At 41.2% G+C, this 25301-nt stretch overlaps 1 protein-coding gene and 1 long non-coding RNA gene across 11 annotated transcripts in view; both read left to right on the top strand.

Annotated features, from left to right (window-relative positions):
• The window catches only part of PRDM6 (PR/SET domain 6), a 109162-nt gene extending 95063 nt beyond the window's left edge, over positions 1-14099 (top strand). For 5 of the 10 annotated variants that reach the window (XR_015167053.1, XR_015167052.1, XM_086410659.1 and 2 more), the window contains 2 exons: positions 5920-6096; positions 13105-14099. Coding sequence is in view for 8 of the 10 variants with exons in the window: in XM_086410659.1 (XP_086266785.1) it covers positions 5920-6096; positions 13105-13219 (292 nt within the window). In the remaining 2 variants the exon portion in view is untranslated. Of the gene's footprint in view, positions 1-5919; positions 6097-7706; positions 8877-12842; positions 12992-13104 lie in introns of those variants that run through there. The other 5 variants (XM_086410658.1, XM_086410667.1, XM_086410657.1 and 2 more) reach the window with 5 other exon arrangements.
• A 4688-nt stretch (positions 14100-18787) lies between these two features.
• On the top strand, positions 18788-24528 carry LOC147368987 (uncharacterized). The gene is made up of 2 exons (XR_015167055.1): positions 18788-18999; positions 19544-24528. It is a non-coding gene; the product is annotated as an uncharacterized LOC147368987 (long non-coding RNA).
• The last annotated feature ends 773 nt before the right edge of the window (positions 24529-25301 follow it).

Raw genomic sequence — 25301 nt, 5'->3', positions numbered from 1 at the left:
GAATATTTGGCCATGAAACCCAAGACATTTGAACTTTCATCAGAGAGACTGTGTGTGTCTTTATTTGTAAGCTTTTTCATGTGAGGGACCATCAGTAAGTCTATGCCTTGATACAAAGGAAAGAGATCCGAGGATACCCAGGATTGGCAGCCTTACCGATTTTCACTGCCATATTATTTACATTGAACACAAGAGGAAAATTCATTTGACCTGGCAAAGTAGCAGTTAGCATTAAAGATAAAAATATACCCATAATAGGGTCCAGAAGCCACAGGATTGTTATTTCTTAATTTTGTGTTAATGTCACGTCCGACTCTGTGACCCCATGGACTGTAGCCCACCAGGCTCCTCCATCCATGGGATTCTCCAGGCAAGAGTACTGGAGTGGGTTGCCATTTCCTTCTCCAGGGGATCTTCCCAACCCAGGGATCGAACCTGGGTCTCCCACATTGTAGGCAGACACTTTACCATCTGAGCCACCAGGGATGTCCTAATATTAAACATACCTCCCCACCGCTCCAAATTTCTTCTTCCCTTTTCTCAAGCTACTGACTTTTTCTTTCATGAGTAAATTCAAAGGGAGGAAGCTATAGGAATCTAGATCAACCTAGATATTATTTAGGGATTTCAAAAAACATTTATGGTTTAGCATAAGTTTATTCCAGGTGGTGCAGTGGTAAAGAATCTGCCTAACAATGCATGTGATGCAATCCCTGGGTTGGGAATATCTCCTGGAGAAGGGAATAGCAACCCACTCCAGTATTCCTGCTTGGGAAATTCCATGGACAGAGGAACTTGGTGAGCTACAGTCCATGGGGTCGCAAAGAGTCAGACATGACAGAGTGACCAAGTGTACACACAGGCACATAAGCTTATCATCCAGGCCAGGGCAGCTTGACAGACTTGTGCTTGAACCAGGAATTAGAAATCCCTTTCCCTTCTGTTTTTTGCTGCAGAGACTCTCCAAGGTCCCACTGGGGGTAGTGGCAGTGGTCGTGGCGCTCCAGAAAGGAGTAAGCAAAGCCTTCAATCACAGTGGGTTATTTTCTGATGAATATGTTCTATTTTATTCTCTGCGGAATGTCTCTACAGTGCTTATCTTTATTTTGCATCATTTTCCTTTCCTTCTTGATTGTGCCACATGGGGAAAGCTTGCCTTTACACTCGTGGACACACTCACATTTGACATACTCACAAATATCAGCCACTCACATTTGTGTTTTGAGCGTCCTTGTTTATATAATTGTATGTGGAAGTACCAGAGGGGAAGATAACTCTAGAAAGAGCTGTGTGATGGGAGGAACCTGAAGATAATCCATCACCCTAATAGTTGCTTTGGAATGCATTGGTGTTTCTGTTCCATTGTTTCCCCCTCCCCTACGTGTGAAGGTTATCTTCTCCCTAGCTCTCCATGTTCTCCGAGTGTCTTGGCTCTGTACTTCTGCCAGTCTCCTGAAATCTTTTCCTTCTTACATAGAGCTTAGTTCTTTTCTCACTCAATACAGCCTGCAGTGACCTAAACGGCGCCCCGTTTGAAGTCTCTGGGGATGGGCTCTAGGGCTTGACTGACGGGGAGCACGGAGGGAACGTGGGCCCAACTGAACAGCTTTTGTCCTGGAGGCTTTCATGCCATGAAAGAAAAATCAAGGAAGGATTAATAATATTTTAAACCAAACCACACTTAATTTTGTTAAACCTTTCATCCTTTTCCTGTGTGTACACCAAACCAATTACAGACTCAAAGTAAATGAATTGCACATTTTACTCGTCATCTTTGGCAGAGGAGCCACCAGTTGCAGAGAATGCCAGGGGATGCAGAAAACCATCCTGCTGCTTTCTTTCTGCGTAGAAATTTACCGGCATTGATATATGCTAACTAAATCGACCCAGGCTTTGTCTGTTTTTTTAGATATTTCATTGTTGAGGACAGAGCACCTCCTACTTTTTCTTGAAACTTGATATTTCTGTGTTGGAACAAGCCACACAAGGTTATTTAAATTAATCCAAATGAAGTAAAATAATATTTTAGTTTCTTAGTCACCCTAGCCGCGTTTCCAGTGTTCAGTGGCTGTGTGTGTCTCGTGGTTCCCCTACTGAATAGTGTAGATACAGAACATTCCATCAGCACTGCTAGGTATCTCAAGTAGTGTTTAGAAAAAACCAAACAGCCAAAAGCTTTTTCTGGTTACTAGATGTGATTGCTTTGTGAGGAATGCTCATTGCATTTGTTTGGAGAATAATAAAATGATATATGTGTACGATAACTTGGAGAGAATCCAAGTGCTTTAGAAAGGAGAGTCTGTTTAGTTGCCCAGTGACCTGCGATCCTACCAAGAGTGAAGCTGAACACGGCACATGACAATGCCAGTCCTCCTGTGCTGCTCCTGCATCAAAGGGATGCAGACTTTGGGAACTGAAATGGATCGTATCCAAGAGTTTAATAAATTAAGACTTACTTTTTTGTTGTTGATAGTTTCATTTTTTTCACTTAAAAAAATTCTATTTGTAGAACTTCTCAAACCCTACCCTCTATTCTGTGAGTCTTTTTTTAAAATGTACAATTTTTAAAGGTTACTTTCCATTTGTAGTTACAACACAATATTGAATGTATTCCCCTTGTGCAAGACATCCTTAAGCCTGTCTTACACCCAAGAGTTTGCATCTCCCACTCTTCCATCCCTATATTGCCCCTATACAACCAGACCTTGAAAAGTTAATGGGAATGTTAGTCATCAGAATAAAAAGCTGAGAAATGGCAAGTGATTCTGTGCCCTCAAAGCCGTTTGGATGTAAACTGAGAGGTGAGGAGTCAGGGTGTGCTAATAAAAACATACCTACAGAGTCTTAAATCCTGAGGTCAATTGTTTCCAAACAAGTTGTGACATCTGAGATTCTGTAGTAACCATGATGTTTTCTAAGCGCTGCTCTTGGGCATGAAGATTTTATTCTGTCTTAAAGGTATTCCTGTGTGCTTAGGTCAACACTGGGATGCAATCAATGTTAAATTTACTTTTTGATCATTTCCTTTTATTCATTCTTGAGAAATATTGAAAATCCAGAGAAAGAAAGATCTTGTCTATATTTCCTGAGGGCTCACTTTCCATATATTTCTAGGCTGAAAGAGAGGATCTGTTGTTATAATGGCAAATAGAGTACACATTTTGGTACTAAAGTCTACATAATATAAGTATCTGCAAAGGTGAATATGACAATATGGTCTAAAATCTTACTCTTCAGGGTACCAGAATTAAAGGGATATCACTTTGTTTTTTGAGATCAGCTAAAGTTTGTTCCTGTATTTCAGTTCTAGATTTTCTTGTTGCTTGGAAGTCTCAATGATTTACCAAGTTAGTTTAAATAGTCCATATTTTAATTAGCAGGATTAGAGACAAAACTGTGGAAGCCTGGGTACAGGGCACTGGCTGGACGATGGAGGGTGGAGGTCACATGGTTGATGCTGTCTCCCATGAGGCTGCGTCTTGGCCAGATCCTTAGGTGGCACATGTTTGTTGATTATCTAAAAGCAGGAGCAGAACAGGATGGGATGTGAGAGGGCAACTAGTTCAGTCCATCCTGCTTACCAGAGCGATGAGGGACAGGGAAGTTGGGCGACTTGTCAAGTCCCACAGCTGATTAGGTTCAGAGGCTGAAGCAGGACTCATCTCCATTTCCCTCATTTGAGGCCATTCCATTCATTCAGCTGAATTGTGCAGAGTTTTAAAAGCTGTGCCATAGGTCACGGGATACCTAGCAAACCTCTCTCAGGCTAGTACTGGCCAAGGTGATGTTTTAGAATCCAGTTTGCCTTTCATTGTTGTTACCTTGATATAATAATTCAGCATAAACCCCTCTGTGGTCATTTTTTTCTCTTTGGTGTGTAAATCTTTGCCACCTTGATTATTAGTATAAGAAGGCTGGAATGACTTCTGACTACAGGAGATAAATCACTCCAACTTTTGACAGAAGAATTAGAAAAAAAGAAGAAAAGATTAATTGGTTTTATTTAGTGGCTTATTTTTTATTGTGATAGCTATTAAAAATAGATAACCAGAGGCTAATAAATGTTAATGGTCCTTCACTATTAGAAAAATCAATTGTCAGTGGATATAGCATATATTAATACATTATTTTGTTTATGATCTTCAGTAACATTAAAGAAATTCACCCTGAGAGAATGATTTCTGGAGGACCCCTCTAAGGCTAATGGTTACTACAAAGAATAGATTTGGCAAAAGGACATTCTCATCTACATATAATTTTAATGACATCAAAGCTTTATTTTATCATTGTAATAAAATGCATGTGCAATTTGTCAAGTTTGATAAACTCCTTACCAAGGACTCTTATATATTTCTTGGAAACTTGTTTGAAAGCAGATAGATTTCTAAATGTAAGTAATTAAAATTGTATAGTATTGAGTTATTGACCAATCCTGGACTATTAATCAAGCTAAAAAATTCTACAATCAGTGCTCAGTGTGCTGAAGCCTGGTAAAATAATAGTATTTGTGTTCAGTGAGGCAAGTAGCCACAATTAAGCACTTCACTTGACAAATGAGAGGGTACACTTTATTTTGCACTTAATTGAGTTGTTGTACATGCTCGGTCACCGTTGTCTCCTGGCCCTACATTTTGGTTTCCAGTCATTGGAACGTATGCATTTGCTAAAGGGAGAGCAGTTAAGACTGTTTTAGTCACTGGCTTTCTAAACACAGCCAGAAATGTTTGCGCCACAAGCCAGGGCTTCCTGAGCTCTCTTGATATCTCTCATGACAGATTATTAATTTTCTTAACAAAAATTTTGATAAACAAATTAGAGCCCTGTCAAGGAATGATATGAAATAGCCTCAAATAGGGAAAACTCCCCAGGTTTTATATCACTCACCAGATTCTGCTTAAGTAAGCAGAAGAGCTTCTGTAGAGAAGACAGAATTTTAATCTATTTTATGAAAACCAAAAATTGATTTCCTTCTCAGGAGCTGAAAAGAACGTGCTCTGATAATCTTGCTAATTATCAGGTATTTGTCACAACTTCCTTCCATTTGCTTTTGCATCCCAGTCTTCCTCCTGCAAACATAGTGATATCCTGTCATTTCTGGGCTACTATAAATCATCGCTTGCTACCAGATTAAACTGGGGAGCTGAAGTTTCAGAAAAAGACCCAGTGGATAAATATAAGTCAGGGTTGTGGGTGGGGAGAGAGTAAATTGAAATCAGGATGTCTTTTTCAAAGAAGCAAATCTTAGTGCATGACCGTGTTGATCTGTGCGCTACCAGATAGCCACAAGTTGGGGATGTGCTGTAAACAGAGCCCAGGACCACCTAGTATCTTTTAAGACACACATGCAGCTTGCCAACTTGCCTGCCTGTTTGCCTGGGACTTAGAATAAAGTCCAATCACTCTTGAGTGACCTTGGCATCAAGAGCTTATTTCCTTTGAGGACAGTTTATCTTCCATTTTCTGAACTGACAGAGATAATAATAACTGCTTTCCTTGAGGATTATTGTAAAGATTAAACCAGATAATTGATTTTAACGCACTTTGTAAAGTTAAAGTGCCACAGAATTATGAGAGACAATTACATATTTTCTCTTATACCATTCTGCTTCATCAAGTCTGTACTCTCAAAGCTCCCATATTTGCCTGGGGGTGGGGATCAAAGTAGGAAATAGAAGTTGTGGAAATGGTGTGGTTAATATTGGAAAGGAATATTCGTGGGGGTATTGAATGTGTCTCATCAGCTTTGTGAATTTTGTTCCTGTGGCAACAAGTATAGTAATGAGAACCCAGTGGCCCCAGCTCTATGCTTTGTTACAAAAACTGAATGTTACCATAACATTTTGGCCCTAGCCTCGTGATGCTAACTTCTACTGACTAATGTAGAATATAATGACCAGGTAGTGTCTTCATTTGTTGCAGACCTTACCAATGCGGCCACTGCTCCCAGTCCTTTTCCCAGCCTTCAGAACTGAGGAACCACGTGGTCACTCACTCCAGTGACCGGCCTTTCAAATGCGGCTACTGTGGTCGTGCCTTTGCTGGGGCCACCACTCTCAACAACCACATCCGAACCCACACTGGAGAAAAGCCCTTCAAGTAAGTAGTGGCTCGTGCTGCCTCCTTCCTTTCTCCTCGCCTTTCCTGAGAGCCGGCAGACAAGGTGGGCAGCAGTGCCCACCTTAGCCAGCTGCTGGAGAAGGCTGGGTACAAAGTCAGCGTCCAGACTGCAGAATTACCTGCTTGTGTAGTAGCTGATGCTGGGAAAATGAATTCAGAATATTTATATACTGAGCCTGGCTTGAGCTGTGCAGCCTTGAACATGAGACATTCTTTGTGATCTGTTTTCTCATAAGTAAAATAATGAAGTAGGAATGAGTAATTTAGAGATTCTTTCTAGTTTCTCAGGGTCTGTGCCTCTGGAATTTGAACTGGGAGCCTCGCAGAGTGCCATCTGTGGCCATCTGCAAGGTGGCCACAGTTGAGAACAGCTGAATAATTGTCTCTTGGGAAATTTGAACCCTTTAAAATTCTGATGAATGATTTCCTCCTCTTTTATATGTAAGGAGGTTTGAATCTATTACAGCAGCTAACTGGTAGCTTCTCAATGTGCCCCTTTGGATTTCAGACTTACCATGGTAATGAAAGAAAGAAAAACAAAACCAAACACAGGACATGTTTGAGTTCTTGAGGATTCAAGGAATGTGGAAAGAGGTAGACAAGGGCTTTGGCTAAGGCAAGGACACCTGAGCAGGAAATGATGTTTCTAGATACAGCACGGTCATGAAAACAGCGGACGTTTGAATCCTGTAAGATGGCCTTTTCATTCTCTCACCCATTCGTTCATGTATGTGTGTGTTCATTCATGCAGCAAATATTTATTGAGCACCTTCTTTTGTGCTAGGCACACTGCTAGGCATAAGAGATAAAAAGGTGAATGAGACTCAGCCCCCTAATCTTTGACGACCTCATAGTTTTGGGGGAAGCCCAATTAATAAGCAAGTATTACCACATAGGGGAAGGCGCAAAATTGAAAAACAGTAAGGCGTGTGTATACAGCATTTCGGGTAGCACGGAAGTGGAGTAATCAATGCTGTCTGGAGGAGATGAGGTTTAAGGTATGTTTTGAATGCTGAGTAGGAGTTTTCCAGAAATACAAGGAAAGAAGGCTTTCTGGAAGCCCATGTGGGATACGGAAAGGCTTGGGAGTGTGAACCAGCTTGTGTGAACAATTGGTCATCTCAGAACAGGTTTTACTGTCTGTGTGATAGGCTCTTCTTTGTTCAGCCCTCTTATATCTCTCTTTGCTCATTTGCCATGATGACTGTACTTCATTAAGAAGGAGCATGAAAAGGGCATGGATGTACACTCTGTTTACCTTCTGTTCAGTTCAGTTCAGTCACTTAGTTGTGTCTGACTCTTTGTGACCCCATGGACTGCAGAAAGCCAGGCTTCCCTGTCTTTCACTATCTCCCGGAGTTTCCTCAAACTCATGTTCATTGAATCAGTGATGCTATCCAACCATCTCATCCTCTGTCATCCCCTTCTCCTCTTGCCTTCAGTCTTTCCCAGCATCAGGGTCTTTTCCAGTGAGTCAGCTCTTTGCATCAGATGGTGAAAGTATTGGGGCTTCAGCATCAGTGCTTCCAGTGAATATTCAGGGTTGATTTCCTTTAGGATTGACTGGTTTGATCTCCTTGCTTCTATAGGATAAGATCAAGCAAGAAAGGAAATGATTCAGGCAGTAGGAGGCGAATCCCCTTGCTGGTCTCAGCCAAGGAGTCTCCGCAGAGTGTCAGTCCGCATGCTTTTCCCTCCGAACCTGCCGGGTGGAGCATGCGGTTGCCATGGTGCTCAGCCGGAGGCGGGGCTTGGCTCACAGTGGCAGAGTCCTGTTGGTCTGCATCCTGCATGCCTCAGTGTCCGCAGCTGAGGGAAAGGTCATAAACACTCATCTTCACCCACTTCCTCACGAATTAGTAACCTTTATTCATTATTCTTAACTATTTTCCATTGTGGTTTAATTTATGACATTAATTAATAATTGCAAGTTTTCATTTTTGTCTGTGTTTGTGGGTGGAGCTTGTTTATTGCATAAGACATCTGGTGAGGGGACTGGATGAGGTCTAAAAATCCAGCCTGCACCACACCAGGCAGGCGTGTTCTCTGGGGCTGCCATAGCCCTGAGCAGCCCCTTTCCTTCTAGTCCACTGTGAGAACCAAGTGGGTTAGCACAGCCCTGGAGTTCCCTAGGGCAGGTGTCTGTGTCCTGCACAGTGGGCTTTGTCATTGCCCCAGGTCCTCAGGGGGTTCACAATCTCTGGCTTCACCACTGCTCTGGATGTGGGAGATAACAATGGCACACTCCCTGTGCCTGTGAGCAGGAGAGCTCTTCAAAAGCAGAGATGCAAGAGGGCCAACGATCCTCCTGGCCCCTTATAACAGAGAAGGCAGCCAGACAGACACAGTGCCAGGCATCAGATTGATTTTTATCTTGTTGCTGTGTAAATAGATTTTAGTAATTAATTGAAGAGGTTTCAGGGTCAGAATGGGAAATAGATTTCTGTTAATGTTAAGGTGTTACTTAAGTGTAACCTCGTTGACTCCACTCAATTTTTTTCCTCTAACATCCCGTTTTTGTCATGTTTCCAATAAAGGTGCCATTTTAACTTACTTTTAATTCATGAGATTAGTAGTTCCAGGACTTTAGTATTTGTATGTTTTTCCTTTATCAAAGTATTTTTAGGGACCGTAACCTAATTTCATCTGGAAAAACAAAGAAACCCCAGAGTTGGTTGGATCAGATTCTTTGTGCATGGTTTAGTTCCTTCTGCTGCTGCTTGTATTAAGATAGCCACATGCTGCGGGGTTTTTAAAAATTTTTCAAATATATATTGCCAGGGGAGACCTGAGTGAACACTTACTTTTTGAGTGCAAGATATAAACGTCTTCTAGGAAATGGAAAGCTAAATCCTTCAGTGTATACAACCGGATCGTTCAGGATTGAACTATCCCAGGGGAATTTTGGGAATCTTCCAACTATAGCTCATGGATATCCATCCCATGGACATTTGTAAATATTTTGAAGATATCCTTTTACAAGCCTATAAAACAAACATTCAAAAAAAAAGTTTGTTGCAGATTAGTCAATAAAATGGGTTTTGCCACAACAGTTAATTTTACTACTTCAACTAATGGGTATTGACTTAAACAATTTTGCAAAGAAGGAAAAGAATCTTGTAAAGAAGCACAACCCTAAACTATACACCTTGGGCAGCTTCCAAATAGATGCCGCAAAGGATTCAGTCCCCAAACTGTCCCACCCCAGGGCCTGGGAGGCCTTTGCAGGATTCTCGGGGGCCAGGCCCCAGCAGGGGAAAGCCCTTTATAACTTCTAAAATCTTCCGCTGAAAAGTGGTTTTTCAAGGCAAATCAAGATTGGTGCCGTACAAGCAGTCCGGAGGAGATCTGGTATTGAGAAGAGAGTTTCATTCCAGGCTTTGTCTCATGGTGTGATTGGCTGAAATCCCACTGAAAAACTCCCCTCTCCCCCCTCCCCCCATGCTCTAGGTAGACCTTGAGCTTGTCAAGGGCTAACCTGGGCTGTGGACTCCGAATGTGTAAGGTGAAGGAGATCATAGGAAAAGCACATTTCAAAGGATCAGGTACTTTCAGTTTGTACTGTGAGACTGGAAGTTGTGGAGAACAAGGGATGAAGATAAGACTTCATTTCATCTCACAGTAATTGCCAAGCGCTTTATCAAAAAGAGGAGGGAAGGAAGGAAGTTGTCAGTCTCCAACTTACTCTTTACAATAAGATCTCCTTCTCCTTCTCTGTTATTAAACATAAACTCTCAAGATTTCAGGGAGGCTGCTCTGCCTGGCATCCATGTGACCTGCTCGATGCCTGGCTTCTGGGCCTGGGAAGACCAGGAGTCTCCATAGAGTTTCTTTTCCTCACCGTTAGAAGCAGGGGAAAGGCTCATCACTACGTTTTTGCCTTAAGACAATTTGACTTAGTATAGAAAATAATCAAAGGATATTCCAAAAAGCATCTTATAGTTTAACAAGATCTAGTCAAAATCAAAGCAAATCAAAAAAGCACATCAGTAAATATGCATAATATGCAATGAATGTGCATTGCATCATAAGTATGAAGCAATCTGATTTAATTCAGGAAGTATTTGGTGACAGGCCATCGAGGACCAGAAAGAAAGTTTCCTGCATGTTTTCTGTGTGACAGAACTTGACATCATTTTACACTTCGGTCAGTTTCAGATGACAATTGTTAAGCTCCCTCTGAACCTATAAGCCAGTCAACTATCATGTTAAGTAAAGAACGATCTCAAATCTAAAAGGAACTCAAGTGTAATTATATAAGATGCCCACATTGGTACAAAGCTGGGGACTTGCTCTTTGCTGAAATATTTGGACAACTTTCCCTTCGTTGTTCCTGCGACATTTCCTTCAAGGTTGTGACATCAGCACCGTGAGAAGGACCCTGTGCCCGAGCAGGTCTTTTCCTCCTGGATCATTACCCATGTCTTTCCTTCTTTTTTTTTCTGCTAAGTAGCATGAAATCCAAGCTTGGAGGGTCCCATGCCCAGGCACTTGTCTGGGATTGTAATTCAGGATTAGTTCAATCCCAGTCCAGCTGAAGTCCAGCTCTGACCTGCCAGAGCTGTCAGTCTGTCCTGATGAGTTCTTATTGTCTATGAAAATGATTTGTGAAGAGATTTGTTTCTAAAATTAAAGATGATGAACATAAAACCAAGGCTCTTCCTTTATTAAAAAATGGTTTTCTATCAAGCTTTTTTTACTTCCTTAATTATATAAATGGTATTCTTATAATTACCAACACACATAAGTATTAATTCTGGTAGCCCACTTTTCTCCAGAAGGGGAAATTCCTAGGTAAAGGATCTAAGTTAAGGTAACTGTCTACACATCTGCGTACGTTTTCACTCACACTTGGTGAGCAGATGGCCCTAGAGAAGATTTTTCAGTGATGATCTCAGGAGCCCGATAGATTTAGTAAATCTCCCGACTATGACAACAACAAATGGTTCCATGAGTGTAAATATCTGGGAGGCATTTAGGCAAACACATGAGAAAAGTGTCAACCCAGCTTGTACTGTCTGATGCTTATATATAGACATGCACCCTTGCCATACACGAAGCACTGCACTTCCCACTTCTGAACTGTTTATATTCTGATACACAGGATCACAGGTACAAAAGCACAACCTACGTGACTGGTCATTCCTTACAATTGTTCAAACTCTTCTGCTCTCTTTGAAATTGATTCTAAAGCTTAAAAATTTTTAATTATTTCAAATAATAATTTGAAAGTTTATCAGGCAGTGAAAGGTAGTATATTTTGACACACCAATCCAGTAACTAATCAGTTTTCTAATAAACAATCAGCAGTTCGCTGGCATGTCATCAGCACTTCAGGAGCTCTGGAGAGGGGATAAGCTGCCCATGGACGTTAATGAATACACCAAAAATCATTAACTGATCAATACTTCTGAGTTATTTTCATTGAGCTGATAGGTCTGATACATTAAAGCTGACATTATACATTTGTCAAGATCACAGTGCAGTTTTTAACAGTGGAACAGGCTGCTAAGAATATTCCCTGAAAGACAATCAAAGAAACACAACTTCCTCATCCTGACCATCCAGCTGGCACAGGAGCCCTGAAAAATCCAAGTGTGATGGTCAAGCTCCAGCCTCCCAATGTTAAAAAAAAAATTGGTGGGACTCCCTAATATGGATAGAGGCGCTTTATTTTTATAGGTAATTGTCTTCCTAGCAAAGCACTTTGTGTACTTTACTCAAAAGGAAAATGAGAGACCCTCCGACTGGATAATGGGGCTCACAGCACGTGTGATGCAATGTGGACTTTCTGCTGAGGGCTTTCCCTCAGCCCCACCAGTGACCAGGATGGCCTCATTTAAAAGAAGACACGTGTCTGCAGCTCTCCCCAGTATCTTTTCCTTCAAAAGTCTGAGGAGAGGACATTAGGGGGAGAGCTAAGGTGGCTGCTGTGCCCTAGTGGGTGCTTGCCCAGTGCTCCAGGTAGCCCAGACAAGCAGCCTGAGTGACAGGGAAGCCACTGTCTGCAGAGCTTGCTTCTGCAGTGTGTGTGTGTGCACGCATGTGTATACACACACAATCATCGATAACCAGCCAGGAACCACCACCACCATAGAAAAACCAGAGGACACCGTTGGATGTGTGTGTGTGTGTGTGTGTGTGTGTTTTGAAGATTGTGTAGCCATCAAGCGAGTTGGTATGTGTTGCATGGAAGATGGGTTAGGCCCAAGGTCTCTAGATTAGCTATTTTATTTTTTAAGTTAAGGAGACGAGATACTCTTGAAACGTGATGCCAGTTTTGTTCTTAATGGACACACCGACTCTTAAGTATGGCCCACATGTACATTCTTTCTTCTGTGTCTGGTAGAGAGGTGAACTTGAAACACACAAATATTGATTGAATTTGAGTTTTTCCCTATCCCTCTGCAAACATTTTTTAACCCTAACTTTGGTTGAGGTGCAATACTCTAGCTTTTGCACAAAAGCGGCCACTCATACCCACCTCCCACACTCACCACAGACTAATGCATTGCTTCCTCCAGTTTCCAGATTCAGGGCTGATGGCTCTCTGGCCACTGTGCTGAGGGGAGTAGAATTCCCGATTTCAAATTAGCAGCAGGTGAAATTCTATTTGTCATCCATTTCTCTTTGGGGTTACAGAGCAGAAAACTGCAGACAAGCTGCTGCTTTGATGGCTCACTCCTAAAAATCTCTTTTTGTTCTTTATCTATTTGAACTGACAGTGATCAGAGCTGCAGCAGGACAGGGCCCTCTGGAGAAATCACCTTCCCCCTGCCTATTGACAGATCCCTCTGTTCTGCATCAGCCGGGCTTTGTCCCATCACGGGCGTCCGGGCCTTGGAAGGAGCCACCAATTAAACCTCTTGAGCCGGTAAAATCTGAAGCCACTTTGGAGTGTCTGTTCTGATTAGGCAGGATGAGAGGAAGCCCATCACCCTGCGGGCCCTGCTCCCTGGTCTCAATTTTCTCTCTTGCCTCCTCCAGGTGTGAGAGGTGTGAGAGGAGCTTCACGCAGGCCACCCAGCTGAGCCGACACCAGCGGATGCCCAATGAGTGCAAGCCAATAACCGAGAGCCCAGAATCAATCGAAGTGGATTAACTGATTGACTGCTTGGAATTAAACTGCAAGGAAAGTCATGATTAAATGTCACGGACACTTAAGCAAAACCAAAGATTTCCTCGAAGCAACTTTCAATCAGTCCCAGAAAACCAAAAGCAGTAATAAAATAAGTAAGATGTTAAGAGATATTGATCCTGGCGTGGAAGTCAGACCAGGAGAGAGATTATTTATTTATGACTAGGGATGAGACTCATTTCAGTGGACAACCAACCTGGGATGGCTTACATTTCCAGGCCCACCGTGTATTTGCTTTGTTTCTAAAAAGCTTTTTTTTTAAAAAACTGTTATTTAATACCAAAGGGAGGAATCGGATGGGCTCTTCTGCCCACAGTTGTGACTGAGAATGCACAGGGACTTGTTTCTCATTGCACCTTTTTTAGTAGCATGAATTCAAGGGGACCCGTTGTACAACCCTTCTTCCTGCTGTTGCAGTTTGGCCTGGCCTCTGCCTCGGGCCGCCCAGCGGGGACTACGGATGCAGTTGCTGGAGCCTTTGCTGAGTCTGGGCCATCTTCAGCCCTACAGGCGCTCCATGTCTGTGTTTTCCACGCTTACTTCTCATGCACTTTTCTCATGGCTCCTTCTATCCAGCAGCTGGTCTTGATGCAGAAGAGCCTGAAAGAGGAAGAAGATGGTTTAAAATTTAAAATTCAAGTGGAAAAGAAAAATGGGGACTTAACCGTGTCCTGTCAGGATTTCAGAAACATTTAAAATGTATGGAGCTTCATAATACAGTATATTATTGTTCCAAAGCAGGTAGTTGAGAAAATTTTGTTTTCATGTTTTCAGTAACATTTTAGCGTTAAAAAAAAAAAAACCCACGAAAATAAAGTACTTCAGTGAGAGGCTGAATATAAGATATTAAGCTTCCAGTGATTTTTTTGTTGTGTCTATGAAAGCATTGAATATGTGGCAAAAGTCATGCCAAGCCCCACCGTCAAGACCATTCTAGGCATCTTCATCTTTCTTCCTTGTACCTCCAAGGGGAAGCCTAGGATGCCCTCCTGAGTGTGGGGAAGCGTTTCTGCAAAAATAGGTGAAAATAGCCCAGACAAGGAAACCTTGAGAGGAGGAGCCATGCAGAGGGTTGTGGTTAAAACAGACTGCCCTGGAACAGCTAATTTTATCAAGAAGAGTTACCTTCTCATCCCCTCTGGCCCTTGATAATATTCTTCTTTCAGCATTGATCTACTGAGAGAGGAAGGAGTGTGTGCACAGTTTCACTGACCTTTGATTGAGTGCTAGGAGAGTGAGTGTCACTTCAGCTAGCCTTTCAGCAACGGTGCTCAATAAGATTGGGTCCTATTCCACGCAATGATCCAACATCGGGAAGAACTGACAGCCCTCGCTTATAGGCCTTTAGCTCCCAGCGACATTGGAGAGACTGAGTCTACCTTGATGACCAGTGTAAATCTGAACAGCTTAGAGCACACACCAGCAGCAGTCTTTGTAGGTTTCTTGGTCATGTGATATCAGGACACACCCTTTTAAGGAATTCCTTGTCTTTTTAGCCTTCCCATTGTCTTCCTGTAACAAAAATACAAGACACATAACTGAACTGGTCACCGATAGGCAAGGATATCTGTGGTTTGGTTTAATCTGTTGTCATGTATTTTGTTCTAAGAAATCTTCCTTCCCTCTTCATTTCACTTTCGCCATCCCTTAGCACCCATTCTGCCACATTTAAAATGGAGGAAACAGGGCCTCACTAATTGTGTTTTAACTTATTTATATACGTCTCAAAATAATCTTTCATGGAGTTTTGCTAATTCTGACCTCCATTGTCCAATCTGAAGTCATTCACATTTCCCCCCATTCTTGTTGGCCCCTTGTCATAAAAGTAGTAAGTAATCTGTGCAACTGTGTTGCTGTTTCTGATGGAAAATGCTTTCTCTGGTGGATTGGAATGTGTTGAACTTTTATAGTTTCTTGTCCTAAGTGATGGAGACATTTGACGAAAACATGTGCCATTGGGGAGGGTGGAAAGAATTATGTAGCGGTACTAACTGGAAATCTCCAAGACAGTGACACACTGGCTACACTGATGAGCAGGCTGTTCGATTTACTCAAGTTGAAACATTTGGTTATACTTTTTCAACATGATAAGGAACTCACCTGTTTGTTTCTAATATTGTTTTCCATGAGAAAAACGAGTTCTGCGTTTTGTCTCACTTCCTAAGTTTTTGTCTCACTTCCTAAGTTTTATAGAGTGCACCCCAGCCAGTGCCTGTGAGCTCCCATGCGAGTATGGGAAGCCTTCTCTCTGCCCTGTAGTCATGTAGTCAGAGTTTCTGTGACAGTGACAGGGGTCTCTGCCAGTCTAGTGGCTTTGCCAACTGATCCCAAACTCCCACTTAATATGGTGATAACCTCAATACTGAAAGATTCTTCTAGCTTTCTGCTCATGTAAGCATCTTTTCCTCCTTTATAAGTAAGGGATAATTTTGCCATGTCATTTCCACCAAATTTAGCCTGAAAATATTTGCCACTTAATAAATAGAAATTTATAAGAGACATTCAGAATTTTCACACTGCTGAGCCATTGCTGGCTTCTAGCAGACTGGCCTTGGCCGTCGGTCTACTGGTTAAGACAGGCCTGCACCTGTGGATTGACTTGGAGCCCTGAAGCATATACTAGCATCGTTTGGGTCCTAAATGCTTTTAATCAAAGTATGTATTGGGCAGGAGGGTGGTGGAGGGAGTTTCTCCCTAAAACCTACCAACAATTGCTTTAGCCTTTTCTGTTTAAAATTAACAGATATTCTCTAGGAACACTGCAAATGGGTAGTAGATGCTGCAGTCATCAAGAGTCGCTAGTTTTCCTTATTTTCAACTTCCTAATCATTGTATAATGTAATGTAATGTTAGTCGCTCAGTCATGTCTGACTCTTTGTAACCCCATGGACTGTAGCCTGCCAGGCTCCTCTGTCCATGGAATTCTCCAGGCAGGAATACTGGAGTGGGTGGCCATTTCCTTCTCCAGTAATCCTTGTGTAGAGAGAAGAAAAACTCGGAGTCATTGTGGAGAGGGGAGGATATCTAAGATGAGAAAGGGAGACTCTCTAAACTGAATCTGTGTTTGGCTCTTGAAGCAACCCTTCTTGCCCCTTTCTATCATTGGAGATGGAATTTTTTTTTTCCAGAATAAGACATGCCATCCCAGCATATGCCTGTTTGTGTGGCTAAGAGCCTAAGCTAACAAGTAATCCCAGGTGGGTATGCAGATTCCAGAAAAGTCTCAGTAACTTTAGATAAAGCCAAATACTTTCCCCAGGAAATGTGCATGATTTTTTTTTTTAAGATAAGCTTTGCGTTTTGGTTGTCTTTATCTTTAAAAATGACTTTTTTAAAAGAGGAGATATGCTTTTATAGAGTTCTTAGGATAATTAAGACTATAAAACTAAATCTTGTATAATTTATATAATTTGATTCAATTAGTAAATATTTATTGAATGTCCATTCAAATATAACCTTATAGGGGGGAAACTGTAATAGGGGTTCACATGTGTCCTCACATGGCTTACGAGTTATTGGATTGTACTTTGGGAAAACTTCGTTCTAGTCAAGATAGACAAAGATTTACTAACATTTACCAACTCATCAAATTTTTTTCATCAGTTGGTTCGTTCATTGTTTCATTCATTTATTCGTCAAGTATTTACCGAAGTCTAATTTTGTATAAAGACCCCATTTTAGGTGTTTGCTGTAAGGAGTTTTGTTTGAATGACTATTGATGAGAAAATAGTATCTTCCTCCTAAGTGGCTGGCTAATAGCAATGGATCTTTTATTGCTTTAGACCAGTGTCTCTGAAGTTACAGAGATTGCTACAACTGGGAGAATCAGAGAGATGTAAATTCAGCTGGTGACCAGAAGGTAGCAAGTTTCAAAACAGATTAAGATATACAGCTTGGTTGTCTTTGTCTGATCAGCCCAGCTGTTGTTTCTTAGCAACAATCTCAAGATACCAGGATGAGGGTCTGGCTCTTAGATTTTTATGAGCCTCTTCCAGTGATAAGGCAACAAATGGGGACAGGGCTGGAGCTGCTCAGGACAGGAGCTCTGCAGACCCTGTGTGGGTCTGAGTGGCCTCGTTAGTGTCAAGCCTTGGCAGTGTGGTCCTTGTTCCCGGTGTGTGGCTGTGGTGCTCTCAGAGGTGGGGACTCCTGACTTGCACTCACAGGCTTCAGAGAGCCCTGTCAGGGTGAATATTCACTGCTGGTTAAAGATAGCAGTTGTTTCGATAACTTTATTTTTGAACCTCACTATCCAGCTCTTCTTAAAGCGCTACAACTGGACTATCTTCCTCTGTAGTGACACCACCTCCTAGGCCCCAGGTATCTGGTACCTTATTGCAAAGCCGTTTGCTGATAATTGGATCTGAGTTGTACATGTAAGAAACTAATGTTTCATTGCTTTTTGTAGTAAAAGTACTGTTACTTGTTTTGTGCTGATTCTGAAAATCAAATGTAGTGCCTGTTGAGCTGTTTAAAATGGGAAACGTGGCACATCTCATGAAGCAGGGTATTTCCAGAACAGTATGGGGTCATGGGTCCTCCGAGCAGGCCCAGTGGTAGCCTGTGTTGAAGAGCAGATCAGTCGTTCTCATATTAGGACTACATATGCCTCTAGAAACAAGGCCAAGAACAACAAACTAAATAAACACATTTTTGAAAAAGTGAGTTTCAATTTTCCTTCCTTGATGTGAACTTAATTTTATTTCCCATAGCCTTTGCCGATTCTTGACACCAAATCCTGAAAGATACTGAGAGAGGTGCTTCTTTAAGTGATAACAGTAGGTTCCAGATATGTCACTCATTTATCAAATTCCTTTCAAGATGAAGAGGTTTGGAGACATTGTATGAAGTGGCTAGGTGGATGTTTAGGTCCTTATCCACCCAAGAACTGAGGCTTTCCCTATTGCTAGTGCTTATCTGAACTACCAGAAAATAACAACAAGATCCCAGGAAAAACCACATGTTTCAAGACCTTCTCAAGATTACATTCTGCAAATCCAACAATCAGCTTTCCCAGACAACTGACCAAAGGGAGCCAAGCTGAAAAGGATATCGCTTTATCTGGGGAAGCTGTGCCACAAATGTTTAGCCTGTAATCCATGGTCATGTTTAACATTTAAAATATTTATTTGGTTTGTTCTTTTAAGTAATGGATGTCAGATGTTTCATCAAATCAATATGAAAAATTATTTAGAAAAACAAAAATATGTCAGAAAACAGGAAGCCATTGGATTGTCTGCCCTATGCATTGAGATGCTAATCTGTTGAGTAAATTTTAATGGAAAAATAAAATCTGAGCTGCTTATTCCCTCAAATGTTGATGAGGATAATAATGATAGCAATTTATTTTATGCAATCACTGTTAGGCACCATTCTAACTGCCTAACATGGATGCAATCACTGTTAGGTGCCATTCTAACTGCCTAACATGGATTATCTAATTTAATCCTTGTAACAAAGATAAAATTATTATCCTTTTCTCTTATATTCTTAATCTTATCTTTGCAGGTCTACAATTTTCCCACTCCAAAACCATCTGAGAGTATTTTTTAAAAGGGAAAATATCTTTATTCCAACTCTCTTTAAGCATAAAAGCTTTTTAAACACAAATATAATTTGTCAAATGCGTTTGTGGAAAAAATGCTAAACTGTTCTCAAAATATGTATTATTGCAGTTGCTGATTTTGTCATCTCTCAACCTGTGCCTCTGGACAGCAGAATTTCAAATATCCCACTGCTAGCAGGTATTGTTTTGTTTTTCTAAACTTGCAAGTAAAACTCCACATTAAAAGAAAAAAATCCTCTCAAGCATATGATACACATTAGGACAAATAGCAACAGTCAGGAAGGCAAGTTATGTTGGACACTGGCCAAGAAAAAGTAGGCTTGAATGCTATTGACAAGTGAAAACACATCCTGAATGGGGCTAAGTGAAATCTAGTTTTCTTTCTTTGTTCTGACTGAATGCTAAGTGAGTTACTTTGCAGACATCAATGGAGTAATTATGCAGTTGTGTCCATTAAGAATATGAGCTTCTGTGGCTAGGCTGTTGGTTTAAAGCACTGAGGTAGAGACACTGGACTCATAGGTTTGGTTTGTCAAAGACACAGATAATGTAGTTCTATGCATGAGGTACTCAAGGAACCAGTTCATGTTCTTAGATATAATCTAGATGAGACTATTTATGAGAGGTATTTAAGAAGGAAGTTTATAAAACTTCATGAACTGAATTATAAGCCAGTTCTTTACTGTGGTCCTCAGAGTACAGTCTATGTTGTTTTTCCACAGATTCTAACAGGCACAGTGATTGTCAAAACAGTGAATGTGTTTTCCCCGTCAAACATGGTGGACTCCAGTTGGTGTTTCCTGCCTTACAAAACATCCCTGTTGCTGCTTTTCTCCCCCAAACTTGGCACATCACTCCTGACTGAAAATTATTATCTTGATACAGACCTCAACAACTTGGGTATATTTTTCTACAGCAGAACTTGTTTAGGTTTTTAAGAAGTCCTATCCCACGGCAGGTGATCACCACATTTTGGGGAGAGCTGCCATTTTAGATCAGTTCTCCACCAGCTCATCATCCCTGTTGATCCCCATTCAAGCATCATCTTAACGCTAAAAATCAACCCTGTAGACTCACTTTTTCAAAATAGTTTAGTTCATATACTCAAGCTTCTCCCATCTTGGAGAGAATGAAATAGTGAAAAATAGGCGAGATTTCTCTCCTTGGAAGTTACAGGTACTCTGTGAAAGAGACTTCCTCAGACATGAATGCACATGCCAGGTTGGTGACTCAGATATTGAGGAAAACTTTGGCTCAGATCAGCAAAATTAATTTGGAAACCTGATGTTCCCTTAATTTATTTTGTTATCTCAAGGGAAGGACATCCAGCTTTGTAATATGCTAATAAAAGTGTGGTGTGATCACTCACCTAGAGTCAGACATCCTGGAACGTGAAGTCAGGTGGGCCTTAGGAAGCATCATGATGAATAAAGCTAGTTGAGGTGATGGAATTCCAGTTGAGCAATTTCAGATCCTAAAAGATGATGCTGTTAAAGTGCTGCACTCAATATGCCAACAAATTTGGAAAACTCAGCAGTGACCACAGGACTGGAAAAGGTCAATTTTCATTTCAATCCCAAAGAAAGGCTATGCCAAAGAATGTTCAAACTACCACACAGTTGCACTCATCTCACACGCTAGCAAAGTAATATTCAAAATTCTCCAAGCCAGGCTTCAACAGCACATGAACTGTGAACTTCCTGATGTTCAAGCTGGATTTAGAAAAATCAGAGGAACCAGAGATCAAATTACCAATATCTGTTGGATCATAGAAAAAGCAAGAGAACTCCAGAAAAACATCTACTTCTGGTTTATTGACCATGCCAAAGCCTTTGACTATGTGGATCACAACAAACTGTGGAAAATTCTTAAAGAGATGGGAATACCAGACCACCTGACCTGCCTCCTGAGAAACCTGTATTCAGGTCAAGAAGCAACAGTTAGAACTGGACATGGAACAACAGACTGGTTCCAAATCAGGAAAGAAGTAAATCAAGGCTGTATATTAGTACATCATGAGAAATGCTGGGCTGGATGAAGCACAAGCTGAAATCAAGATTGCCAGGAGAAATATCAATAACCTCAGATATGCAGATGACACCACCCTTATGGCAGAAAGCAAAGAGTTAAAGAGCCTCTTGATGAAAGTGAAAGAGGAGAGTGAGAAAGTTGACTTAAAACTCAACATTCAGAAAACTAAGATCATGGCATCCGGTCCCATCACTTCATGGCAAATAGATGGGGAAACAATGGAAACAGTGAGAGACTTTATTTTAGGGGGCTCCAAAATCACTGCAGATGGTGACTGCAGCCATTAAATTAAGACACTTGCTGCTTGGAAGAAATGCTGTGACCTACCTAGACAGCATATTAAAAAGCAGAGACATTACTTTGCCAACAAAGGTCTGTCGTGTCAAGGCTATGGTTTTTCCAGTAGTCGTATATGGATGTGAGAGTTGGACTATAAAGAAAGCTAAGTGCCAAAGAATTGATGCTTTTGAACTGTGGTGTTGGAGAAGACTCTTGAGAGTCCCTTGGACTGCAAGGAGATCCAACCAGTCCATCCTAAAGGAAATCAGTCCTGAATATTCATTGGAAGGACTGATGCTGAAGCTGAAACTCCAATACTTTGGCCACCTGATGCAAAGAACTGACTCATTTGAAAAGACCCTGATACTGGGAAAGATTGAAGGTGGGAGGAGAAGGGGACAACAGAGGAAGAGATGGTTGGATGGCATCACCAACTCGATGGACTTGAGTTTGAGTAAGCTCTGGGAGTTGGTGATGAACAGGGAAGCCTGGTGTGCTGCAGTCCACAGGGTTGCAAAGAGTCAGACACAACTGAGCAACTGAACTGAACTGAATAAAAGTGTGATATTTAGTTGCTATCAGGGCATTGTGTAGATTTCCCTCATATGCTAATTAAAATTTACTGTAAATGTTCTCGCTGAAATAAACATAAGTCTCTCTTCAGCTTCCCCACAAAGAAAATGCTAGAGTTAGGGCTCTATTTCAGTCTTGATTTTTGAGGTTTGAAAAGTTTTAACAAGTCAGTCAAGAGAATGACGAGAAGCTTACCGTGAATGATGAGAATCCCTTGCTCTAGAAGCCACTGATGTGACAAGAACAATCATCCTGGCATTAGAATGGTAAACAATTTGCTTGTTTTTTTTAAAAAAAAAACAAACTTATTAAACTCACATCTTAAAAAACTACAAAGAACCAATGAACTCATGCATGCAACTGTACTCTTATGATAGAATCTACCAGGATTCAATTGTATTTAAATGAAAAACACATTTGGAGATAATTGGCCAAGAAACATAAATATATTTGATAAATAAAACATTCCTATGATGACTTGATCTGCCCTTGGATTCTTTCTAGTCCCACATTGGTCCTTTTTCCAAGTGCGAATTGTTTAATTCTAGCATGCAGCTTAGGGCCTAGGCAGTCAACAAACTCTCTGGGGGGAAACATGAGCTAGAAAATGGAGTGAGAAAGCTTGTAGAGCTAGCTAGCAGAAAGGTGGCTAAAATTCATGCCTGTGATTTATCTGGTATACTTGAGATTGCTCTCATGCTCATCTGTTAATCCAAGTTGGGTCCCCTCTCAAGGAAACTCATGTACAGAGGTCCAGCCACAATTCTGTGGCTGGATGGATTTTATTTGATGTCTGGCCTCCATAAAACTTCAAGAAGGTTACTTGCTCTGAGAGGAACCTGGATCTGCGACTCTTCTCTATATCCAGGGCCATGGGGCCCTCAATCAGAAACCTCAAGTCAGCTATTTCATTTATCTGTGATTCTGTTAGATAATAAAATTCCACTTGTATCTGAAGAAAAAGAATAAATGAGCTTCAAGGATTAGCAAGTACACTGAGGCTGGAGCGGATGGAAAGAGGCAGAGATTGTAGAAGGTGAGGTTGGAGAGGTAAAGTGAGGTGGACCATTTAGAGCCTGGGAGGCTATTGTGAGAACCTGACTGCTTCCTCTGAGTGAGGTGGGGGAAAAAACTGGCTTTGAGCAGTTTGAAACTGCTCAAAAACTGAAATTGCTCACAAAACTGGCTTGAGCTGACTGAAAGGGATAATTCTGGGTGATTTGTTGTGTATAGACTGTGGGGGAATGTGGGCTGAAGATGGGAGATGATTAGGAGTGTATCTCAGTACAGATGGAGAGGGTGATGGTGTCTTCCACTTGGATGGGAGTGATCAGCATGGCAGGAAGTGGTTAACTTCTGGTTGTAATTTGAAGATTGTCAGGCTTTGCTGATGGGTTGGATGTGAGATGTTACATAAAGAGAGGAGTCAAGAATGACTACAAGGTGTTTTGGTCTAAGCAACTGAAAGATGCGCTGTTTCTGTTTGGGAGTTTATTGTTGTTTTGTCGCCAAGTCATATCCAACTTACTACTGAGCCACCAGGGAAGCTCATTTGGGAGCTTACTCTCCATTTTTTGGTTGCTTTTTTTTTTCATAAGTGGGCTTCCCATGTGGCTTAGTGGTAAAAATAAAATAAAATAAAATCTGCCTGCTAATGCAAGAGATGCAGTTTCAATCCTTGGGTTGTGAAAATCCCCTGGAGAAGGAAACAGCAACCCACTCTAGTATTCTTGTCTGGGAGGAGCCTAGTGGGCTAAAGTCCATGGGGTCACTGAGTCAGACACCACTTAGCAACTAAACAACAACAGCTATTTTTTCATAAGCACCAGCATGATTCCAGTATAATAAATGTGGAAACAATCCTGCCAACATGCTGCTGTCTGACAGGGTTGCTGGCTCTTCTGAGTGGCCAAGCTCAGCAGTGAGCCCCATCTGGGAAACAAGGAATTTCCAGGTTGCTTCTTCTGTTGCACCAAATGGAGATGCCATTGTCCAGGAACAACTTGCAAACATTTCTTGAGTAAAAGATTACAGCAGAAGTGAGGATCTACTTTCAAAGTAATAGTACTCAGCAGCCATGGGGCACCAGCGTCTCATTCTGGAGATCCTTTAAGGAAGGGTGCTCTGGAAATACACATGAGACTGTTTTCCTGTGGTGTTTGTTTCTCTGGCAATGCTGTCAGCTCTGTGCTTGGTGGCGGGAGGGCAGGGCAGGGCAGCCAGAGAGTCAGTTGTGGTTTTCAGCCTCCGGTTGGGACAGTTCTAAGCAGGTGTAGTGAAACTCATGCCCTTAGACAATTCGTGTTTGTCATTCATTCATCCATTCATTCATGTATCCACTTAAAAAGTATTTTTAAAAATCTATATGCTAAGATTCCATTTTGCTTAGTACAAATATCAGTAGGACATGGTGGGTAATAAAATTTGGAAGAGAGAGAAAAACACATAACTGAGTAAAATATACAGGTTGTTAGGAGGCTGTATAAGCAACTGGGGACAGATTTGAGAGAATAGTTTTCCCTTCAGGAGGAGTTCAGGCAAGTCCACAAAGTTGCTTTCTGAGATGGGAGTCAAAAGAAACAGAGACAAGTGTTTGTATTCCCTATTCAACAATTACCACCAAGAGCTGCCCGTCTGAGCTCTTTTGGAAAATTTGCCACCTATGTTGAAGGCAACCCAATGTGTGCTACCCTAGGACATTTATGCCATTTGAATCAAAGGGTTTTTGTTTTGTTTTCTTTTGTTTCATTGAAATTTTATCATTTCTGTCATCCCCTATGTTGATATGTTTGTACATGGAAATTAAAGAATTTGCCAAAGGTCAGCAATGAACTAATGCTTCATAGCATTGAGCCAATCTATGGATATTTTTTTTCTTTTATTGGCATGTTGCCTTTAGTTAATTAATTTTAAAACAAAGATGAATATTTTTAATGATAAAAGGTACAATTCACAAAGAAGACAGACATTATAAATCATTAGACACCTAACAACAAAGAAACAAAGATACATAAAGCAAAAACCAGAAGAAATATAAAGGAAAAGAAAAAGTATATAATCATAGTGAGACATATTAACATTTCTCTGAGAATATTTTATCAAGTGCAGGAAAAATAAGAATAGGAGCATCTTGAAGGATATTCTTACATTTTGGGGGTGATGGACTTCTTTGAGAATGTGACTGCTCCACAGAAAGCTTCACAAATACACTGAACTTTACGTTGAACTTCAGGGAAGGGTCCTGGATCTCAGCTTAAGACCCTGACTCTTAAGATCTTGCATTTTGAATGGTGCCCTTCAGTTGTTAGAGCTTCAAAAGTTTGAGTGGAAATGAAAATAATAGTAGATAGAGCAGTTAATCAAGAGATGTGTATTTCTTCATGCTCTCCATGAAGTTTCTAAGTAGTGTGGAAGAGCAAGCAGAGCGGATTGACTCCCTCTTCTAGCAAGGCCGATAAGAGGCCTGGATACCTGCTTCTGAGACCAAGAGCACCTCTCCCTGTTTATGTTGCAGCATGAGGACCACAGAGACCCGGAAAGCCAGGCCAAATCAACAGATTGGTCATTTTCTTATCCATTAAAAGGGGAACTCACAGC

Source organism: Bos grunniens, chromosome 7, assembly GCF_055505025.1.
Source record: "Bos grunniens cultivar Pamir isolate PY7600 chromosome 7, Bosgru_T2T1.0, whole genome shotgun sequence".
Lineage (NCBI taxonomy): Eukaryota > Metazoa > Chordata > Mammalia > Artiodactyla > Bovidae > Bos > Bos grunniens.
Note: the sequence above shows the minus strand (reverse complement) of the source record. Positions and strands in the feature narration are given on the sequence as shown.